Source organism: Corythoichthys intestinalis, chromosome 4, assembly GCF_030265065.1.
Source record: "Corythoichthys intestinalis isolate RoL2023-P3 chromosome 4, ASM3026506v1, whole genome shotgun sequence".
Classification (NCBI taxonomy): Eukaryota; Metazoa; Chordata; class Actinopteri; order Syngnathiformes; family Syngnathidae; genus Corythoichthys; species Corythoichthys intestinalis.
In genome coordinates this window covers 2,937,503-2,962,898 of record NC_080398.1, presented here as the reverse complement: position 1 = coordinate 2,962,898, position 25,396 = coordinate 2,937,503, and the positions used below count along the sequence as shown (strand labels likewise).

Here is a 25,396-nt window from a genome sequence, read left to right as displayed (position 1 = left end):
GTAACTTCAACCAAATGCTTCTTGTAGCTGAAGATCAGTCTGGCACATCAATCAGGACTCATTTTGGCCCATTCTTCTCTACAAAACTGCTGTAGTTCAGTCAGATTCCTGGGATGTCTGGCAGGAATCGCTGTCTTTAGGTCATGCCACAGCATCTCAATGGGGTTCAAGTCTGGACTTTAACTTGGCCACTCCAGAACACGTATTTTGTTCATCTGAAACCATTCTGAAGTTGATTTTCTTCTGTGTTTTGGATCATTGTCCTGTTGCAGCATTCATCCTTTTTTTAGCTTTAACTGTCTGACAGATGGCTCAGGCAAAACTTTTGAATTCGTTCTTCCATTAAGATTGCAAGTTGGCCAGGCCGTGAGGCAGCAAAACAGCCCCAAATCATGATGCTCCCTCAACCATGCTTCACGGTGGGGATAAGGTGTTGAAGTTGGTGAGCTGTTCCATTTTTCCTCCACACATGACGTTCTGTGTGACTCCCAAATAATTCAACTTTGGTTTCATCAGTCCACAAAATATTTTGCTAAAACTTCTGTGGAGTGTCCAAGTGCCTTTTTGCGAACATTAAACCAGCAACAAAGTTTTTTTTTTTTAGACAGCAGTGGCTTCCTCTATGGAAGCTTCCTCCCATGAACACCATTCTTGGCCATAGTTTTACATATAGTTGATGTGTGCACAGAGATATTGGACTGGGCCAGTGATTTCTGTAAGTCTTTAGCAGACACTCTAGGGTTCTTATTTACCTCTGAGTATTCTGCGCTGAACACTTAGAGTCAGCTTTGGTGGACGGCCACTCCTTGGGAGAGAAGTAACAGTGCCAAACTCTCTCCATTTGTAGACAACTTCTCTGACTGTCGATTGATGAACATCCAGACTTTTAGCGATGGTTTTGTATTATTTTCCAGCTTTATACAAATCAACAATCCTTGATCGCAGGGTTTCAGACAGCTCTTTTGACGGAGCCATGATGCACATCAGACAATGCTACTCATCAAGACATTTCTTACCAGGTGTGTGTTTTAGAGTGGGCAGGGTAGTTTAAACCACTCATCAGTGATTGGGCACACACCTGACAAAGTGTTTGGTAAAAATTGATTTCATCTGCTCTTTAAGTCTGCTTAGGCAGAGGGTTCACTTACTTATTTTCTGTTTTTTTTTTTTCCATCTGTGTGATTTTGACAAAGATCAGATCATATTTGATGGTAATTTTATGCAGAAATGTGAGAAATTCCAATAGGTTCAGATACTTTTTCATACCACTGTACATTTTAGGGGATGTAATACAAAGGCTTGCTAAGATTGTACTTTCAAAAAATGTAAAACAAAGGCTTGCTAAGATTGCACTTTGAAAAAAGGGTGAAATGTGAATACAAAAAAAATACAAAATAAAATTTCTGAGTGTTTTACATCGAGTAAATGGAATAATCTGACGCATTAATCTGTTAGCAAGTCTTTAACATTTAAAAGATGGAGAAAATTATTTGACTAGATTTAAGACAAGTAATCTGATTAAAACGTTCTAAATTTGCAGTGTACTAACAATTTTTTTTGTTTTAACCCAGAGCATTTACCAAAGGGAGCCACCTTCAATCAGCTGTTTTTTTTAAAATAATTATATTTAAAAAGGGTTTTCATTTATGCATGAAATGCACTTTAAAGTGATATATAAGATGATGCGTTTTGGAAACAAAAAAGAAATTTGGTCAGAAATATACTAGTATATCAAAGGCCATGGTACTGAAGTAACCCGGATGCTAATGCTAATTAACGCTAGCGACCTAGCCTATTTGCCACACAAATTAGACGATTAACGTGCATTTTTACACACTTTGTGAGCATTAACGTGGATTTATCTAAATTGATATAGCACTATAGACCCCTTCTCACTCATTTTACCTTAAAATTAATTATTAAAATGACCGAAACGAGTTTCTTACCATTTACAGAAGCAATGAGCCAACAGGAAGCAAGCTGGCGCCAAGTGCCGCGATGCATTCTGGAAATTGTAGTATTGACGTTCATTGCTAGCAAAGCTTACAAATGATTATTGTTTTATAATGATGAGTGCTTCTATCATTATCGATATTTATCATTGCTATTTTAGCTTTGTCACATTTTCATTTCACACTAACATGGTTTAACTTTGCTACTTCGCCTCTAGGGGGAGACAGTGGCCAATATTTCTGCCAATCATTATTTTAATTTTAAAAAATCCACTTCTTTCCTGTTTCCCCGCTTCCATCACTTTTTTCTCTTTTCTTCCCTGATCCCCCTCCCCACCCGTGAACTTTCACCTCCTAAACAAACAGGTCAGGACCCCCCTTAGCGGTACAAGAGCCACAGTAGCTTCGGGGAAAGGAACTCTCTGAACAAACGCACTTTTTTCCTACCCTTTCTTCATGCCCAATTTATGCGCCATGACAATAATTCCAACACTAATTTCCATGTTAAATATTCTTCTTATGCCAATGCAAAAGAGTTATCAGCACTACTCATAATAAGGCCGAAAATGTTTGACTGGAAGTATGTGCTGATGATTCAAACTGTAATTTTCTTATGTAATTAAATAAGATTTATCATTTATTCATGTATAGAAAGTTATGGTAACTACTGATTTCTTTCAGGTCAATCTTTGGTGTGTAGTAATGCGATAGCGGCGAGATTCTGCCTCATCAGCCGTTTGTTATCCGTTTTTGTGCGACCTTGGCGGCGTCCGTCGGCTTCTGTTTGCGTTGACACGGCGACAGCGAGTCAACTTTGACCCCACGTGCATCCGGAGCTGCTTGGGGCTCAAACATGGACAACTTTCAGCTTATGAAATTGATTAAAAAGGCAGATTTTAAGAATTGTAAATGAGAATGTTCAACGTTTTACACTCAATAGATGTGTTTTCAAATGTTATATTTGCATTATAAATAATGCTGGAATATTTGTTGGGACTTATTTAGACTGTTTTGTCCATAAATTGGCATTTTAAAAAGTTGTTTTTTTATTACTTATAAACGATTATTTGGTTTAAGCTGAATAATGAATAACAAGTTTGTTTGTTTTTTGCAAATATAACCCGTTTATTGGTAAGTGACATTTATTTGAATTACAAGTAATGCAATTCTGAATTATTATATGAATTATGTAATAATTGTCACATTTAATTTGGACTTTTTTCGACGGAAGCGTAATGCTGCCACCCAAAATAAAAAAATAAATACAGTACATTCAAGGATAATGTTTTTACACAATAGTATCATGTAAAATGTGATAACTAGCATGTGAAAACGTGATAATTATGTAAAAACATGATAACAATCATGTAAAAACGCGCCATCATGTAAAAAACATATTATCCAATAATGTGATATTTATCATGGAAAACCTCGCTATCATGTAAAAATGAAATCATGAAAAAGCGTGATAATCATCATGTAATAACGTGATAGTTATCACGTAACAACAAAATTATGTAAAAATAAGAACCATCATGTAAAAATGTTATAATTATCACGTAAAAACGTAATTATGATGTGAAAACAAATTTGAATTTGATAAATATCATGTAAAAATGTGATACTTGGACATACATGGCTGTCAGTGGCATCCTATTAGAAATGAATGGGACAGTTTTTGGCGAATTTTGGGGGAACCGTAGGTTTTTGGCAAATTGTGTATACTGTTGTATACTGTAACTTTTATGCCGCTTATCGTCCTGGAATTTTTTATGTGTAAATTATACTACTTGGATCAAAATTGTTGGACTAGATACATTTGGAATATTTGTATAATTGAAAAAAAAAAAAAAAAAAAAGCGCTTTTTTGTAGGGCTGTCAAAATTATCGCGTTAACGGGCAGTAATTCGTTTTTTAAATTAATCACGTTAATATATTTGACGCAATTAACACACATGCCCCGCTCAAACAGATTAAAATGACAGCACAGTGTCATGTCAACTTGTTACTTGTGTTTTTTGGGGTTTTGTCGCCCTCTGCTGGCGCTTGGTTGCGACTGATTTAATGGGTTTCAGCACAATAAGCATTGTGTAATTAGAGATGTCCCGATTGATCAGCATCCCGATCGATCGGCATCCCGATCAATCGGGTCCGATCACGTCATTTTCAAAGTATCGGAATCGGCAAAAAAATTTCAGACATGCCTTTTTTTTAATATATATATATTCTTTAATTACATCGTTTTCTAATTGTATTTAACGTTACAGACATAATATGTTACACTGACCCAGAGTCTTTAGTTTAGGCTTAAGGTAGGGTTATCAAATTTATCCCGTTACCGGCGGTAATTAATTTTTTTAAAAATTTATCACGTTAAAATATTTAACGCATGCGCTGCATGACCCACTCACGCATTGTCACGTTCAATCTGTAATGGTGCCGTTTTACCAATATATAGAACTAAAAGGCAGCGTAAAATGAGTAGAGTGAATTTTGGCAGCCTTTGGAGCCTTTTTTTTTAATTGGCTGAAGCCTTACAATCTCTCCCCCTATGATTAGAAATATCGTGGGAAGCAATGTGGGGAAGAAAGGTAGTAATTGATCTTTTTCTTAACACTCTATTTTATTTCCCAACGCAGAGAAGATATATCAATTGGTACCACTACGCACAGTCATGGTTGCACTTCCCATCATGCATTTGGGCAGAACAGTTAAATGGCTACAGTATCATTTACTGAAAGCTCAACAAATACACTAGATGGCAATATTTAGTCACAATATACAATGTCACAAGTGTTACTATCCGTGGATCCCTCTCACAGAAAGAATGTTAATAATGCAAATGCCATCTTGAGGATTTATTGTCATAATAAACAAATACAGTACTTATGTACTGTATGTTGAATGTATATATTTGCAGGTGTTTTATTCATTTTTTTCTTAATGCATTGCCAAAATGTATATGATCGGGAAAAAATTATCAGGAATGACTGGAATTGAATCGGGAGCAAAAAAAAGCAATCGGATCAGGAAATATTGGGTTCGGCAGATACTCAAACTAAAACGATCGAGATCGGATCGGGAGCAAAAAAACTTGATCGGAACAACCCTAATTGACAACAACAATGGCAAGCTACTAGTTTATTTTTTGATTGAAAATTTTTGCAGATTTATGCCTGTTACCATCCCGGAATTTTTGATAAGTAAATTATGTGATTTGTCAAAAATTGTAAGACCAGATACATTTTGAAAAAATCTAACTAGTGAAAAAATGTAGGGGAAAAAAAAAATTAAGAGCGAACGGCACATTTTGGCGGGTCATTCGAAAAATTCCCTTTGTCGCGTGAAGATTCTGGTCATTTTGATATTTGAACGGTGACTGTCGGTCAAACGGTTTGGGCTGTACTGCCTGCTGAAAAATCGCCATTCATAAAAAATTCTTTTAAAAAATTTTACTATGTAAGCCTTTTGCCTTGGAAATTAACCAATATACAGTTCCAATGTTATAAAATAATCTAAAACTTTGCAGATTTCCAATTCAAAATGAATGACTGATTAAAAACATTAAAATCATTTAACTATACTCCCAATGGTTGTAAAACAACTTCTAAATTGCATGATAAAACCCCCCACAAAAATCCCACAATTCAGCTCGGGAAGCACTTGACCGTGACGAAAGCGCGCAACGAGACGGACAGACAGACGGACGACTTGATGAAGAGGTGCGGCAGATAACGGATCGCCACGGCGACCGCTCTGTCAACTGTACAATAGCCCCTCTGTGAGTGTGTATCTGCGTCCTAGCCGTTAGCCTGCTCTGTCTGGACCCCCACCCACCGCCTCTATATGAGTGACACTGCACCCCCCCTAACATATCAGACCGCCTGGCGACAGGAGACTCACCGCATGTCTTTGTGGGAGGGGGGCTACCAGGGGGCTGACAGATGTGGAAGTACTTGAACACACTCAGGAAATATACACACACACACAAAAAAAACGGCTTCCTGCCAAGTAGATTTTGGTGACTAAAGTATTAACTCATTGGCAGAGGTGGGTAGAGTCGCCAAATGTTTGACTCAAGTAAGAGTAGCATTACTTCAAATTAATATTACTCAAGTAAAAGTAGTCATCCCCAAAATATACTCAAGTACAAGTTGGAAGCGATTCTGTTCTGCCTGGCAGGCATGTTGCAGCTCATTCATACTGTATGTGCAGAATCCAATGCTTTTATTTTGACAGTGGTGTCATAAAACCACAGATTTTTATTTGTGTGATCGACATTTGTTCATTTTCCCACTACAGTGCCCTCCAGAATTATTGGCACCCCTGGTTAAGATGTGTTTTCTAGCTTCTAATATTTTTTTTAATTCAAATAATATGGGACCTTAATGGCAAAAAAGAGAAAAATCCAACCAGTTGAAGCCTGGGACCGTGTGCTTTGGTCAGATGAGACCAAGATTGAGCTTTTTGGCAACAAACACTCTAAGTGGGTCTGGCGTGCCACGAAAGATGCGCATGCTGAAAAGCACCTCATACCCACTGTGAAGTATGGGGGTGGGTCAGTGATGCTGTGGGGCTGTTTCGCTTCCAAAGGCCCTGGGAACCTTGTTAGGGTGCATCTTACACCTTATGGCTAATATATACATAACACAATAAAACAGAATTGTTGTGGAACTCAAAATGTTGACTGGACAGGACTATACACATTGAATCATTAGTAACATCAAATATTACACAATACACCAAAGTATATCAGTAGCCGTGTCCTTAAGTGTTTCTGATAGTTTTCCCCTGACCTTTTTACTGCAATAATATAATGAAAACCTGAAATTATGGCTTTTAGTTTTGGCCACCCCAAGATTTTAAGTGGCTCCATCTGGCCACCCCTATGAAAATTTTCTGAAGGCGCCATTGGTCCTAAAATCAACAGTAAATTATCTGAAATGTACAGGAAGTGACTCTGGAATGCCCCAAAACTAGCAGGAAGCGACCTACATGGAAACTAAAACAACAAAGAAGTGACCCAAAATTAACCCTTTGGTTTCCATTGACAAAATATATACAGTGCCCTCCGTAATTATTGGCACCCCTGAAAAAGATGTGTTTTTTAGCTTCTAATATTTTTTTTTAATTCAAATAATATGGGACCTTAATGGAAAAAAGAGAAAAATCCAACCTTCAATACAAGTGCATTCATTCAGTGGGGAAAAAAATCCCACATAAAGAAAAACATCAAATAATGTGTGTCACAATTATTAGCACCCCTGATGTTAAAACTTTGTACAACCCCCTTTTGCCAACAAAACAAGGTCTGGGGACTGAGATGGCCATGGGAGGAGCTTGATTTTGTTTCTGGTGAACCATTTCTATGTAGATTTGGCCATATGTTTAGGGTCATTGTCTTGCTGAAAGACCCAGTGGCGACCCATCTTCAGCTTTCGGGCAGAGGGCAACAGATTTTGATTTAAAATGTCCTGGTATTTCAAAGCATTCATGATGCCATGCACCCTAACAAGGTTCCCAGGGCCTTTGGAAGCGAAACAGCCCCACAGCATCACTGACCCACCCCCATACTTCACAGTGGGTATGAGGTGCTTTTCAGCATGCGCATCTTTCGTGGCAGCCAGACCCACTTAGAGTGTTTGTTGCCAAAAAGCTCAATCTTGGTCTCATCTGACCAAAGCACACGGTCCCAGTTGAAGCCTGGGACCGTGTGTATTTTTGTGTGAGACCAAGATTGAGCTTTTTGGCAGACAGCCAGCAGTAAATCAACAAAGACAAGTCAACTGTGCCCCGATCTACCACTCAAGAGATCTGATGGACTCAAAAAGTAGGATACGATTGCATATTAGTTTGAAAATCGACCTGATCCACCATATTTTTACACGAGTGACTTCCGGTCTGCCCGATCCTAGCTACTGGTAGTAGTACTGACGCAGGAGGGCCGCGTCTCGCGTCAACTCATAAACTCTGCCGTTCTTTTCGCGTACGTCGCGTTGAGCCGCTTCTGGGACGCATCTCACACACGGCCGCACTGCGACTAGTGTGCATTGGCTGATTGACTCTAACGCCCGCGTTTCACTGCGTTCTCGCGGCGGCCACGTTGTTGCACCGTTGACGTTTCTGGATTACTGTCCTACCGTGTTGGTCGTAATTATAGTAGAGAAGACGGAGTAAATATAATCTACACAAAGAAACTGTAACCCGATCGACTCACAGCCTCGAAAAGTAAGGGTTATACTCCGTCAGAAACTCGTTCGGTACGCGTCCGTTCTGAACCGAGCACCACGAACGGAAACGGTTCAATACTATTACATATACCGTTACACCCTTACATAATACAATAAGGAAAGCTGCAGCTTATTTTCCAGTGCGGCTTATCTATCAACTGTTTTTGTGTCAAATTTGGTGGGTGGTGGCTAACAGACAGGAGCGCCTTATAGTGCGAAAATGACTAAAGATGTCCCGATAACATATCAAAGTATCGGAATCGGAAAAGAAATATCAGACATGCCTTTTCTTAATATATATATATTTTTTAATTAAATGGTTTTCTAATTGTATTTAACGTTACAGACAAAATGTCTTACACTCATCCAGAGTCTTTAGTTTTGGCTTAAAGTAGGGCTATCAAATTTATCGCGATAACGGCGGTAATTAATTTTTTAAAAATCAATCACGTTAAAATATTTAACGCAATCAACGCATGCGCTGCACGACCCACTCACGCATTGTCGCGTTCAATCTATAATGGCGTCGATTTATCTATATATAGAGCTAAAAGGCAGCGTAAAATGAGTAGAGTGAATTTTGGCAGTCTTTGGAGCCTTTTTTTTTTTTAATTGGCTAAAGCCTTAAAATCTCTCTCTCAACAATTAGAAATATCGTGGGAAAGCAATGTGGGGAAGAAAGGTACTAGTTGATCTTTTTCTTTATACCCTATGTTATTTCACAACGCAGAGAAGATATATACTAATTGGTGCCACTACGCACAGTCAAGGTTGCACTTCATCATGCATTTGGGCAGAACAGTTAAATGGCTACAGTATCATTTACTGAAAGCTCAACACATACACTAGATGGCAATATTTAGTCACAATATACAAAGTCACATTCATCCTTTAAGAATTACAAGTCTTTCTATCCGTGGAGCCCTCTCACAGAAAGAATGTTAAAAATGTAAATGCCATCTTAAGGATTTATTGTCATAATAAACAAATACAGTACTTATGTACTGTATGTTGAATGTATATATTCGTCCGAGTTTTATTCATTTTTTTCTTAATGCATTGCCAAAATGTATATGATCGGGAAAAATGATCGGGAATGATTGGAATTCAATCGGGAGCAAAAAAAAGCAATCGGATCGGGAAATATCGGGATCAGCAGATACTCAAACTAAAACGATCGGGATCGGATCGGAAGCAAAAAAACATGATCGGAACAACCCTAAAAAAACGTTATATGGAACAATTAATATGGCGCGCGTTCAGACTGATTCCATTGGGATTCTTCCTCTAATCTGATTTTCATGGCTGACTCTTCACACTATTTTGAGCAAGTGTCCAAATCCTGTTCAGACTGGTCCACATTATTGACACACCTGATATGTTGCTATAGCAACAAAGGCGTCATCCAGCATCGCTTGAGGTCAGCGACAGCCAAACCCCGTTTGAGCTGTTCAGACTGTGAAGCTTCTTCTCCATATCTGATATGAAACTACTTCCCATCTGTCGCCCAAAAATCTGGTTTCTGACCTTTGTGACTGTTCAGTCTACAAAAGAACCATCCAGTTTGAATCTGGATTGGCTAGAATCAACAAGTAAAACATCCCACTGTCAACATGCCTTGATTAAATCAAGTACTAACTTGAAATAGTAAAGTCCATCCTCTATTGAGTACGTGTGTCCCAACACTTTTGCCCATTAGTTAATACAGGTAGGGGGTCGGTTAGCATGGATTTAGTGGGGGATGAAAGGTCAGTGATTGGCTGCTGACGAGTGACATCCATTCAAGTGGCCTTTTGACTGATGCCTAACCTGATAAGAACTAGAATGCTGTTGTAACTGTGACAACCAAGTTGCCATGTTGGCAGAAAAGTTGGATTTAATGAATAGAACTAAACATGTTTCTAAAGTATAACCTGCTTTTTGTTTTCAATCTCATTGCTTGTAATTTAGTTCAAACAAAACTCTGTTTTTTTTGTTATCTGAGAGCAAACAAGTGATGACAGTGACAGGTTTACAAAGAGTACAGACAACAGGATGGAATATTTAGTCTTTACAAAAGAGGTCAATATTGTCTGATTGAGGAGAAAACAACACATATTTGAGGAACTAAGATGCTAATGTACTTCCAGGTGGAGGGAGGGAAGCGGGAAACAAGCAGAAACAAAACAGGGAGAAGAAAAAAAACAACCAAAAAATTTGGATAACAAATAAAATAGAACACAACAAAGTGGACAGGAGAGTTAATAACGACAAAAATATTGAAAAATAAAGGGGGGGGGGGGGGGGGGACAAAAGAATGAATAAATAATGAGAAAAAAAGAAAAAAAATAAGGGAAATTTAATAATATGAAAATAGCTAAAAACTAATAAACCAATAACTAATAAAATTTAAAAATAAATAAATAAATAAAATAAAAATAAACTAAAATAAAATAATGAAATAAAAAATAATGAAGAAATTATTTTTCAAAATAATAATTAAAAAAATAAAAATAAATAAAAACAAGAAATAAAATTATGAAAACAAAAGAAAAGAAAAACAACTTAAAAATTAGAAAATAATGAGGAAAAACAAACAAAATAAGATAGCTAATTTAACGATATTAAAAAAAATAATAATAATAAAGCAAAAAAAAAAAATCAAAATAATTATGGCAAGAATCATAAAATTATCAAAGAAAAAAAAATTAAAAATGAGGAAGAACAAAAAAAGTAAAGAACCAGCAAACTTAATAACATGAAAAAAAAAAACTTAAAGCAAGAATAAAATAAAAATAATAAATAATAAAATAAAAAAATAGTAATAATAAAATATTATAATAAAAAATAAAAAATAAATGAAAATACATACTCAAATAATAATAAATATAACAAAAATAAAACCAAAAAGTAAATAATAACAACATTGAAAAAAATAAATTCAAACAACTTCAAAAACTAAAAAATAATGACAAAAATAACAAAACCATTAAAAGAAAATAACAGTGATTATGGTAAAACCTTGGCAAAGAATTAATTATAAAAATAACTGTTGAAAAATGATGAGAAACAGCAACAAAAATTAAATCAAATAAAAAAACAACTTCAAGAATGAAATAAAAACAAACTAAATCATAACAATTTAGAAAAAGACAGCAACAAAAAACAGAAAACTGAAAAAGAAAACTGAAAAATTGACAATAAAAAAAAAGAGAAATGACCAGTGCTCAAAATAAAAAAGAACGAGCGTAAAAAAATAAGAAATTAAATTTGCAAACCCTATCTGTTTCCTGACGTGATCACCTTATGGTTATGGTGTTATGCTGATCAACACATTTGTACAGTGTAGAAGTACACATATTCTGTACATTTAGTACACATATTCTGGGCAAAGCAACCACATTTGAAAAATAAAAGACCGAAGCTTCGATATCATGTCAATAACCATCTTGACAAACATCAGAAGGAAATATGTGTTACCAGGCAGACGCAGGTGATGCAGGGGTTGTCGGTGATGTTGGGGATGTGCAGCACCTCGCCTTCATTCTCACAGCTGGCCTCTGTGCCTACAAAACCACGTAAAACAGAAGGATGGAGGATTTAGGACATCTTAAGTACACTTTATGTGATTAGTTAATGGCAGCCAATGAGTTCAAAAATAAAATTTCCTCTTCCTGTGGCAAGATGCACCCTCCCACCAATGAGTTGTCACTAGTAGACGTCCAATCCACCGTCAAGCAGTGTTGGACCAATTCATGATAGAATTACCGTTATTTTACATCCACATGCATATGCCGGAATTTTGCTTTCTGAAAGGCTGTGCTATATCATATCATCGCTGATATTACCAGCACCGATCTGTGATCTTTACCCTATTGCTAATGATATGGCACTAATATGACATCATCTGTATCAGAAAGTACTAAGAAATAACATGCCGTGACTGTTAAATAAGTACTTTTCGAGATTAATTTATTTGTTTGGCGTCCATCCTTCCGTTGTGAATTTGAGTTTTTCATCAGTAGACTTCCAATCCCTGAACATTCATTCACTGCCATCCTCGCACATGGATTGAACTAGAGTTGTCTGACTTTTTAATCGATAACCGATATCAAACTGTCACCAATTCGTGTGGGTTGTTGACTTAACATGTTATGGCTAATTGTATTGTGATGCCCCACTGGATGCTTTAATAATGATAAATGTAACAACTTCATCCATCCATCCCCCATCTATCCATCAATCCGTCTATCTATCCATCCGTCCGTCCATCCACCTGCCCGCCCGTCGGTCCATCCATCCATCCATCCATCCGTCCGTCCGTCCATCCATCCATTCATCCATCCATCCATCCAACATCTTCCACTTAGTCTTAGTTAATATATGGATGGCTGAAGTTGTTACATTTATCATTATTAAATGACATATTATCATATCCATCCATCCGTCCGTCTGTCCATCCTCCGTCCGTCCATCCATCCAGCCATCCGTCCGTCTGTCCATCCATCCAACATCTTACGCTTAGTGTTATTTAATGGATGGATGGATGAAGTTATTACATTTATCATTATGATATATTATCATATCATATATCATATCACATTTATCATTATTGAATTATCATATAGATTATCCATCTATCCATCCATTTATTCATCCATCCATCCATCCCCCCGCCCGCCCGTCCGTCTATCCATCCATCCATCCATAATCTTCCAATTAGTCTTAATTAATGGATTGATGGATGGATGAAGTTGTTACACTTATCATTATGATATATTATCACATACGTTATCCATCCATCCATCCATCCATCCATCCATCCATCCATCCATCCATCCATCCATCCATCCATCCATCCATCCATCCATCCATCCATCCATCCATCCATCCATCCATCCATCCATCCATCCATCCATCCATCCATCCATCCATCCATCCATCCATCCATCATCTTCCACTTAGTCTTAGTTAATGGATGCATGGATGAAGTTGTTACATTTATCATTATTAAATGACATATTATCATATCCATCCATCCATCCATCCATCCATCCATCCATCTTTCGCTTAGTTTTACTTAATGGATGGACGGCTGTATTAAGTTGTTAAATTCATCCTTATTAAATGATATATCATCATATCAATTTTCTTTCTGTCCGTCCATCCATACATCCATCATCTTTCACTTAGTCTTAGTTAATGGATGGATGGATATTGCTTAAAAAACATTTATTAAAATATACATTTACATACGAGTTTTTTTCTGTTTTTATTTTTTAATTATACTTGGGAAATAAATGGAAAAAAACATGTCTTAAATGTATCTCTTTCCAATGCTGTTAAATCTGAATAAATACATTGAACATACTAAAAAAAACAACAACAAGTAATCACTGTAATTCCGGTTGTTTTGATTATTCAATAGCTTTCTAGTGCTATGCTAGCTGCTCGTTCTAGGTATGACATCATCTTCTGTTTGGAGATTTTTTTTGTGGGCGGGCCAAAGCAGCTGAGAAAGAAAGACTGATTTCGCTGTAATTTCAATATTAGACGTTTCTGTCACTATCTTGGATGGATTTGTGTTAAAGTCACTTGCTTTAACTTAAATATCAACAAAGTGGCCACAAAACAATGTCTGGCGGCCCGTAATAAGCCCACGGTCCCCAAGCTTGACACCCATGGTCTTACAAAAGAATTCAATTTACAAAGAACATTCCAATACAGGACAAATGAGTTTAAGTGTTCTCGTAAAATCCGAAGCAGCGACGTTTAAAACGTCTCAAGGGTCTTAAAACCCTCCACATAGGATCTGAAGTGATTCATTTTGAAGTTTTTCTCTGCTTTTTGAATATTTCTAGAGTGTGCGCATGTGGGTTACTCCTGGCATTCCATTAAATCCAAAGCGCTGACATTTAAAGGGTCTTCAGGGTCTTAAAACGCAAAGGTAACCTGAAGCAAGCGCAGGAAAAACCAACTTTGCAGGGAAAAGCCAAAACTTCCACCCGAAGCCGTAAAGCCGCTTCCTGAAAGCGGCCATGTTGGATGACATCACGTCAGACGCGAAGCCGAGCCGGCGCCGCCGACTGGTCTGCGTTTCGGGGCAGACGAGCGAGCCGCCGACTCCGCCGCTGTTAAACTTTACGGCCTTCGAGGCTAATTAAACTGGCGTGACCGAGGGGGAGGGGCACAATGTGAGAGTTTCTTGGGGGCGGGGTCACCGGCAAATAACCCATTCATTGTTTTGCGCTTGCCTCAGGTAATACGTGCAAAACTTGCATGACAGTTCATCAGATACACTAACTAAGGCTGCCGCAAACGATTATTTTGATTAATCACCGATTTTTTTTTTTCGAATCGTCGACTGACGGGATTATATAGAAATATCAAACTTTATTTACTGTCTGGGCTTTACATTTTTTGCTGAAAAGGGGCACTAAAGCAAACGACGTGTCGAGAAACGTTGCACTGCGAGTTGTATTTATTCCATTGGCTACCGTTGACAGTGATAGACATACAATCCATTTAAAGTAAGAGGGCAACGAATGAACAAATGTTTTTGTTCACAATATAGTAATTGTTTTAATAAGATAGATAAAAAAAGAACATTAGAATTGAGAATATTTGCAGTTTTTTATGTACTCTATATTAAGAAAAAAAGAACATAAAAAGTTGAAAGGTTCATTTTTTTCCTTTTTTTAGTTTTTATTTATCATAAATAAGAATATAAAAGCAGAATATTCATTCTTTTCTTTTTAAAATTTTGAATGAATAAATATTAAATAATTTTATTCAAAATATATAATATTTAATATATAAATTGTATAATTCTAAATTAAATATTTTCATCATAATTTTATGTAGATATATATTAACAATTATTCTTTTTAAAAATTAAAATGTCAAAACATAAATATATTATAGTTTTTTTATTGAGATATTTTTAAAATATTTTAAATTTTACATAAATAAATATTACATAATTATATAATTTTATTCATAATATATAATATTTAACATAAATTGTATAATTATGAATTAAATATTTTGAATAAATAATAATTTTATATAGATATGTATTAAATATTAAATATTCTTTTTAAAAATTAAAATGCGAAAACATTACAAATTAAGTTTTTTATTGAGGTTATTATTATTATAATTATTTTAAATGTCAAATCAATCAATAAATAAATATTAAAATATTTTACAATTTTATTTAAAATATATATTTAATATATAAATTGTATAATTATATATTATATATATTTTCATTCTAATTATATATGCATGATATGATAATTATATATAAATACATAATAAATATTACATATTCTTTTCAAAAATTAAAAGGTGAAAACATTAAAAATTAACTTTTTTTTACTGAGATATTTTTATTTATTTTTGTATTTTTTTAATGTCTATATTTCTAAATTACATAAAAAAACAATATGTAGTAAATAATAAAATATATATATATATATTTTTTTAATTTACATTCACCTGTTTTTCTTTTTTTTTCTTTATAATTTAAAAAACAATCAGAACATGAACAAAATATTTATAATTATGTATTTTTTTCTTTTTTTGTGTTATTTATAAAATTTAAAAGAAATATTTAAAAACAAAATCGAGCATAAATAAACAAAAAAATATATTTGCTGTTTTTTCCCTTTTGGTCTTCGTTCATAAAATGTATGAACATCAATAAAAATGTATAATTTGACTTATATCATATTCGTTATTTTTTTGTTTAATTAAAACTATGTTTAAAAAAATGAAATGATAGAATTTACTATCTAGATGCTAAAAAAAAAGACAGATTTTCTGTTAACAATGTCTCTAAATGACTCATCAACTATCAAAACTTAACAATAATAACTTTTTCATCTTTTAGTTATCGATGAGTCAATTCATCACAGCAGCCCTTACGCCGACTCATGTCGACTTGCTGTGAATGCTAATGTTTCAGTCCGTTTGACAGCACTGGAAGTCCAATCCCTTTCGCCTGACTCTTAGTCAAAATGGATTGGACGTTTAGCGGCATCAACCAATGAGCTAACCACAAGGATGCTCACACTTATGCAAACATCTACACTGCTTCCTTGTAAGATATCCATCTTTTGCTCCAAGGAGAACCCGTCTCACCGGCCAGGAAGCACGACATCATGTTCGGAATTAAAACCAACAAGATTTTTTCCGGTCCCGTGGAGGCCCGATTTAACGCTTCCAGCTGGGACGACAGACGCGGGACATGTCGGCCGCAAAGCACTTTCATCCTTTCCACTATAATCACAACATGATGATGATGATGATGGAGATGAAAGCCAAATGTAGACGAAAAGTTGCATATACCATCTCATTTCCAAGAACTAAACAATCTACCAACGTCAGATTTACTGACAAAACGCTCTGGACTCAGTTGTTGGTTCAATTGGCTGACATGCGGATATGTGATCAGCAGACATAGCCAGCTCTGATTGGTTCAAATGCACGTTTTCTCGAACGGCAAAAAAACAAAAGAACAAGCTTGTTGAAATGATGCGATAAAACAGGGCAATTCAAATGAAAATCAGATCTTGAAGAGAAAGGAAAGAGTTGAATAGGCGTATTTCTTTTATTGTATTTTATTTGCTCTGATGGGGAGGTACAAAACATCTTACCTGTCAATGGAGACTTTGGAGTTATTTTTGTTCACTTATGTTGGGTTACTTATTTATTTCCTTATAATTTAAATCAATGTTTGCGCGACCTTCAAAATATATTCCATTTCATTGTCCATAAAATGAGTCATTTGTACTTATTTTTGTGAATTTATGTTACTTACTGTATATCTATTATTTAAAAAAAAAAAAAAAAAAGTAAATGTTTACATTTACTTAAATTTTAATGGACATTTAGATGTGAGGAAATGGGGGGGGGGGGTAAAATTAGGAGACAGAGGTTGGGGTTACTGTCGTTTATTTCGCAAATCATTGAAATTTTTTTTTTATGTGTTACCATTACCATACCACACCCTACCATATACCATACCCTATCGCAGGGGTCAGCAACCCTGGTCCTCGAGTGCCACTATCCAGCTTGTTTTCCATGTCTCCCTCCTTTAACACACCTGAGTCAAATAATCATGATCGTTATCAGGCTCCTGCAGAGCTTGCTGATGAGCTGATTATTTGATTCAGGTGTGTCAAAGGAGGGAGAAATGGAAAACAAGCTGGATAGTGGCACTCGAGGACCAGGGTTGCTGACCCCTGCCCTATCATATACAATACCATATACCAGGGGTGGGCAAACTATTCCACAAAGGGCCGCAGTGGGTGCGGGTTTTTGTTCATACCCATCATGAGGACAGCCTTTCACCAATCTGGTTTCTTACAAGTGCAATCAGTTGATTGCAGTCAGGTGCTTCTTGTTTCCACTGAAACCTCATTGGTTAAACTGTCTGTGCTGAATCAGTTGGAACAAAGACCAGGACCCACTGTGGCCCTCGAGGACCAGTTTGCCCACCCCTGCCATATACCCTACCCTACCATAGCATTTACCATACCCTACCCTGCCATATCATACCATATACCATACCATATACCCTACCATACCCTACCATACACCATACCATATACCATACCATATACCCTACTCTACCCTACCTTCTATTCTACCCTTCCCTACCATATACCATACCATATACTCTACCCTACCCTACCATATACATACCCTATCATATACAATACCATATACCCTACCATGGCATTTACCACACCATAACCTGCCATATCATAGCATATACCATACCATATACCCTACCATACCATACCCTACCATACACCATACCATATACCCTACTCTACCCTACCCTACCTTCAACTCTACCCTTCCCCACCATATACCATACCATTCCATACCCTACCATACACCATACCATACCATATACTCTACCCTACCATACCATATACTCTACCCTACCCTACCCTATAACATACCATACCATATACCCTAACCTACCATAGCATTTACCATACCCTACCCTGCCATATCCTACCATATACCATACCATATACTCTACCCTACCATACCATACCCTACAATACATCATACCATGTACCATAACATACCATATACCCTACTCTACCCTACCTTCTACTCTACCCTTCCCTACCATACCATATACTCTACCCTACCCTACCATATACATACCCTATCATATACAATACCATATACCCTACCATGGCATTTACCACACCATAACCTGCCATATCATAGCATATACCCTACCCTACCATACCCTACCATACACCATACCATACCATAGCATATACTCTACCCTACCAATCCATATACTCTACCCTACCCCACCCTACCCTATACCATACCATACCATACCATACCATACCATACCATACCATACCATACCATACCATACCATACCATACCACATACCCTAACCTACCATAGCATTTGCCATACCCTACCCTGCCATATCCTACCATATACCATATCATATACCCTACCATACCATACCCTACCATACATCATACCATATACCATACCATATACCGCACCATACATATACCCTACTCTACCCTACCCTACCCGACCTTCTACTCTACCCTCCCTACCATATACCATACCATACCCTACCATACACCATACCATATACTCTACCCTACCCTATACCATACCATACACCATACCCGCCATATACCCTACCATACCATACCCTACACCATACCATATACTCTACCCTACCTATACCATACCATACCCTACCATACACCATACCATATACTCTACCCTACCCTATACCATACCATACCCTACCATACACCATACCATATACTCTACCCTACCCTATACCATACCCTCCATATACCCTACCATATACCCTACCATATACCCTACCCTATACCATACCATACCATACCATACCATACCATACCATACCATACCATACCATACCATACCATACCATACGCAGAGTTGTCAATAACAGCGTTAGAGTATAACGGCGTTTCTAACGGCCTTATTTTTTTCAGTAGTGAGGACTCTAACAAATTACTTTTCCCATCTTTGCAATGCCTTTACCGTTACTGAGGATGTGATGGGGTGCGTTTCTACAATTTGGTTGAATGAAATGCAAGGACCGCACTCGCAGACCTCTGTCCTTTTTATCTCACACTATTTAAAGGTTAAAGTTTGTATACCTTTACACTCTTACAGTATATCAGTGAAAAAAAAAAAAAGTCAAAAGTTTGACCTGCGGTTTTGTTGTTGTTGTTTTTTTGGAATGAAAAAATCAGTTCAATTCAATCAGTTAATATAAACATATTTTATACGAAAGATGTTATAAAATGTAGAATGTAATTACGTGTAGAACATGAAAAGTAACATCAGTTACTTTGCTGAGTAACTAATTACTCCTACAATGAGGTAACTGAGTTAGTAACTCAATTACTTTTTGGGAGAAGTCATTTTTAACTGTAACTAATTAAACTTTTTAAAACAAAGGTTAACAACACTGCCCAGTAATGCTGTCAGCTTCACTTCAAACAAATTAGACGTGTAGCGCCGCTAGTAGCAGCCAATGAGTTAAGAGTGCTGTGACTTTGGTCACTTTAACTCAACAAGCAGAGAGAAGCTTTTCCAAGCTCCAGATTTGGAAGTTGAAAGCAGACGTTTAATTACAAGCTTCAGCGTGAGCTTGGCGCGCTTCTTCTTCTCCTCTCGCCGCGTTGCACTTTGACGCACGGACGTGAGGACCAGGGGCGCCGTCAGGGATTTAGAGGGTATTCGGGTATTCGTTTTATTAGAGTGCCCTTGTAATGGTTTGTTTTGAAAGCACCCACCCCCACCTTTGTGTTTATTGCACTGTGCAATTCATTTGTGTGTTGTTTAGGGCTGCAGCTATCCAATATTTTAGTAATCGAGTAATCGACTGAAAATTCTATCGATTAATCGAGTAATCGGATAAAACATTTTTTTTTTCTTTTTCTAGGTAAAGAGCAATTATAAATATAAATGACAAAATACGACATTCAATCCAATATTGAACCATTTTCAGTCAATCAATGTAGGGCTGTCGCTATCGAATATTTTACTAGTCGATTAATCGATGGACTAGTTAGATCGAATAATCGAGTAATCGGAAAAGGAACATAAAAAATTAGAATACCTGAGCTGAACCTCAAACATAATAAATTTATTTTTAAAAAATGAGAATCTATGTAAAACAAAAGAACAATTGACTAACTTACATAGAAAAAGTCCACTAGCCTAAATGCTATAAAATGCTAAAGTTTTTTTTTTTACAATGCTCTAAACAATTGGTTCAGACACATATTCCCACCAAAAAAAAAACGGCTAAATATACCTATAAACTATATTATAAATGCATTCAAAAAAACATTAGCTCAAACAAAAACTTAGCTTACGTTGGTCTTAACAGGGAGCAGTTGGATCCAGCCATGTGAAAAGAGGCAGACCAGACAGCGGTGTATCCACCCTAATCAATAAAACTAAATGCAAACACTTTCAAAATAAACCATTACAACGCCACTTTATTTAAACGAATACTCGAGGCAACAAAATTTAATTCGAATATTTTTTTCTAATCGAATGCTCGAGTTAATCGATTAATCGTTGCAGCACTAGTGTTGTTTATTATTGTGCAGTCAATTTGCATTGTTTTAGATTGGCGCTGTTAACCCTAACACGAAATTCAGAACTTTTGACATTAGGCTTAATCTTCGAGTTAGGGTTAGTGTTAGCGTCGTATAATTAGTCGGTGGAATTGATTTCAACAAATTCCATGCAGTTTGTCAGTTATTTGTTTGTTTCAGTGGTTCAGTGGTGGTTGAAATGAACTCCATCGAGTAATTAAACCTCCGCTATTTCGAAGATGACCGTAATTTTCGGACAATAAACCGCTACTTTTTTCCCTTCATTTTGAATGCTGTAGTTTATAGTGCAGCGCGGCTTATTTGTTGATTTATTTAGGTAAATAGGTAACACTTTATTTGGCAGTGGCGTCATAAGACCGTCATAATTATGACATGACAGTATCGTGGGCATTACGGAATGCTTATGACAGATATCATTAAGTGTCATCCGGCAAATTATGTCACTAACTCCATTTATGCCCAGCTGGGATCATTTATATCCATTCAAAAGTGAGATAATTTGCCGGGTCACACAAAACGACTTCGGTTATAAGCATTCATTAATGCTCATGTCATGATTATGATTGTCTAATGGCAGTCTTATGAGGCTACTGTCAAATAAAGTGTTACCAAATACCATTACTAGAAATTAATGAAACAACTGGAACAGTAACTGAAGAAATAATTAGCGCGGAACATAAATATGGATTGTTATTGACGTCTGTAGCGCTGCAATGCATGCTAAGAGGCATGTTGGACGACAACAGTGTTGACAGCAGGTGGCAGCAGAGATTGAGGGAGCAGTGATGGTCAAATGAAGCTTCTTAAAGGAATGAAGCTTTGCAGCCAATTGGTTCAAATCTTCATGGTGGTTCATTTGGTCTTATGACAGTTGTATGATGCCGCTGTCATAAAAGTGTTACCGATTCATATCTTTTCGTGTAATTATCCCATAAGACAGTGAGGACAGTGGCTTATTGTCCGGTGCGGCTTATCTATGAACAAATGCTGTTTTTTGTGTCAAATTTGAAGGGTGTGGCTTATGTGCGCTATATAGTGCGAAAATTACGGTAATTTAATCTCGTTACATATATATTAAACAATAAGTGTTTTAATTGACTCGCTTACATAATTAATATGACAATTGATTCAGTAATGTGTAAAATCACAAAACTAATGTGTATATACTAGGGCTGTCAAAATTATCGCGTTAACGGGCAGTAATTAATTTTTCAAATAAATCACGTTAAAATATTTGACGCAATGAACGCACATGCCCCGCTCAAACATTAAAATGACAGCACAGTGTCATGTCCACTTGTTACTTGTGTTTTTTGGTGTTTTGTCGCCCTCTGCTGGTGCTTGGGTGCGACTGATTTTATGGGTTTAAGCACCATGAGCATTGTGTAATTATTGACATCAACAATGGCGAGCTACTAGTTTATTTTTTGATTGAAATTTTTATAAATTTTTAGTGCTGCAACGATTAATCGATTAACTCGAGTATTCGATTAGATAAAAATATTCGAATTAAATTTTAATGCTTCGAGTATTCGTTTATAAGTGGCGTTGTAATGTTTATTTTGAAAGTGTTTGCATTTCGTTTTATTAATTAGGGTGGATACCCTTACACTCTGGTCTGCCTCATTTCACATGGTTTAATCCAACTGCTCCCTGTTAAGACCAACGTAAGGTATGTTTTTGTTTGTTTTTTTAATGCATTCTTAATTAGGTATATAGTTATATTTAGCCGTTTTTTGTGGGAATATGTGTCTGAACCATTTGTTAGGAGCATTGTAAAAAAAAAGTTAGCATTTTATAGCATTTAAGCTAGCGGAATTTTGCTATGTAAGTTAGCCAATGTTTCTTTTGTTGTACATAGATCCCTATTTAATTAATTTTTTTATACCATTTGTGGCTCAGCTCAGGTATTTTAAATTTTCAAGTTTCTTATCCGATTACTCGATTATTCGAACGAACTAGTTCATCGATTAATCGACTACTAAAATATTCGATAGCTGCAGCCCTACAATTTTTTAAAAACGAAAACATTAAGAGGGGTTTTAATATAAAATTTCTATAACTTGTACTAACATTTATCTTTTAAGAACTACAAGTCTTTCTATCCATGGATCACTTTAACAGAATGTTAATGCCATCTTGTTGATTTATTGTTATAATAAACTAATACAGTACTTATGTACAGTATGTTGAATGTATATATCCGTCTTGTGTCTTATCTTTCCATTCCAACAATATTTTACAGAAAAATATGGCATATTTTATAGATGGTTTGAATTGAATTGGTTTGAAATGGTTTTGAATCGATTAATTAATTTTTAAGCTGTGATTAACTTGATTAAAAATTTTAATCGTTTGACAGCCCTAGTATATACATTGAAAAACAATTATTTAAAAGTTAAATTAGTGTATTTGCGGTAGGGCGCAGATGGGCAACACTTGGTAACTTTCCAGTTTTGGTGGATTTTAGCGACTCCGGTATACAAAAGTGGTAGTGTTTTGCCTTAAGGAAGACTGCGTTTCCCATGAGGATCAGCGCACACCCGCACAGTGTCGTAAAATTACCAATCAATCAAAAATTTCCGGGTCGCCTGGAGATGAATTAAACAGCTGTGGCGCAGTTGGTAGCTCGAGTTGTCCTGGAACCGAAGGATCAGCACTTCAATTCCCGGCTAAGACCACCTACTGTCGAAGTGCCCTTGGGCAAAGCACTGAACCCTAATTTGCCCCCAATGGGTTGGCAGCGCCTTGCCTAGCAGGAGCACCATTGGTGTGCGTGAAGGGGTAAATGTGTGCTAATGTAAAGTGCTTTGGGCATTGTAACCATTTAGTTAAAAGGGCTATATAAGCAGTTTCCATTTACCATGTGCATTTTTTTAGTGTTCTTATCGAATTTTCAAGAAACTACTTCCAGAACCAATGAATTTTCTAAGAAGAGCTACAACTGTATTTTTTGTATTATTTTACGGAAACACGTATCTACACAAAACAGCATTGGATAATATCACAGCCTAAAAAACGCTATTAGCTAGCTGTATCGCCTACCCCTAACTGGAATTTAAAAGATTAATTTATTTACCAAACACATTGATATTTTTTGAACAGTTCTGATTGGCTTAGGAGAAATGACGCAGCAGTAGTAGGAGAGTAGCATTACGCATGAATTGCAATTTGGCAAATAAACGATGCTGTTAGGCTAACAACTTGATTTGTTTGACCCATATGACGCATCTAGGACCTGTAGCTTGTCTGGAATGGGTTTGCTGTGTGTTCCAACCACTGCAGTGAGCGTGAGGTGTCATTCAGTCAGTTGTTCATCACCTCTGGAACAAATGACCCGAAGATCTGAGGTCTGCTTTAACGGTTAGCTCCTTTTAATCAGGGCTAAAAATGCTAATTTCACATCAGTCACATTGTTGTTCATCCATTTATTTGTTTTATATCTGATATTTTTTTGTTTTGAATTCTCTTACTCATTTAATGTGACTTTTATGTAAAATATGTTAATTGTGTCTTGCTGATTTTCTTTTTTTTTTATGTATTAATGTGCCACATGGGAGTTTTATACACTGTTATTGTGGTTATTCATACTGCTGATTTTCACGTGATGACAAATAAGTTCGCTCTGCCTTGCCTAATTGCCTCGAATCATATTTTTTTGAGTGTTATAACATTGGTCAACACTAAATTTATTGTCTAAGTTTTGCTAGCAGATTAATGATCATTTTAATGTGTTGAATCAAAAAAATTACCACATTGGTTTCGCTCAATCCGGGCAACTTTCTGAACTACGCGAGTGTACTTAACTCAATGAAAGTTATTTTTTAGTTTACAAAAATGTTCTTTTGTACTATATAGTTAATATAAAATTTTAGAAAAAGATTTTTCTATTCTTAAACCTTCTTTGAATGTGAAATAATCACGAAAATCAACTCATAATGTCACCGAAATGTACTTGATTGAGTCAGAAGGTCAGAATCTTTAAAAATCAAATCAGCATCAAAATCATTTTTGCATTTTTGAAACACAAAACGACTTAAACATTTTTTGGGGGGAGATCAGTGTAATCCTATTCATAGTCTTTCTAGGCCACTGTTAATGAGGGTCCCCTAAAATCATTTCCCTTACCAGGGCACCAGGTAGGAACATCTAAAAAACGCTCACCTGTGATGAGCGCGGTGGACGGCTGAAGCAGAAGAAGAAGAAAAAAGAGCCTGCAGGTGGAGCGGCGGTCCAGCCTGGGCGTCATCCTCCACTCGGAACCTCCACTCGTGGGTCTTTTAATCCAAAGGATGAAGGAAACAAAAAAGGCAAAATAATTTAAGAAGTTCCCTCTTAGAATCCGTCCCAACTGTGAAGGCAGAAAGAAGAGATCCAGTCAGGAGAACGTCGGCGTGTTACGTCGGTGGATGCTGACTGCACACTGAGCTTCTGAGGGTCGCAGGCTCACACACTCTCTCTCTGTTGCTCCTCTCTCACTTTAACACACTCGTTCCTCCTCCTCCCTCTTCTACTCCTCCTCTGTCGTGTAGAGCCCAGCAGAGGCAGCAAAGTCCAG

The 25,396-nt window shown here is 36.4% G+C and overlaps 1 protein-coding gene across 2 annotated transcripts in view; it reads right to left on the bottom strand.

Annotated features, from left to right (window-relative positions):
- Positions 1-25,099, bottom strand: part of LOC130915060 (BMP-binding endothelial regulator protein-like) — a 64,170-nt gene extending 39,071 nt beyond the window's left edge. Inside the window, exons 1-2 of one of the 2 annotated variants that reach the window (XM_057834754.1) lie at positions 25,003-25,099; positions 11,642-11,727 (exon numbers count right to left, since the gene is read on the bottom strand). In XM_057834754.1, coding sequence (XP_057690737.1) covers positions 11,642-11,727; positions 25,003-25,087 — 171 coding nt within the window. In that variant the 5' untranslated portion in view covers positions 25,088-25,099. Of the gene's footprint in view, positions 1-1,946; positions 1,997-11,641; positions 11,728-25,002 lie in introns of those variants that run through there. The other variant, XM_057834757.1, reaches the window with a different exon arrangement.
- Positions 25,100-25,396: the final 297 nt, after the last annotated feature.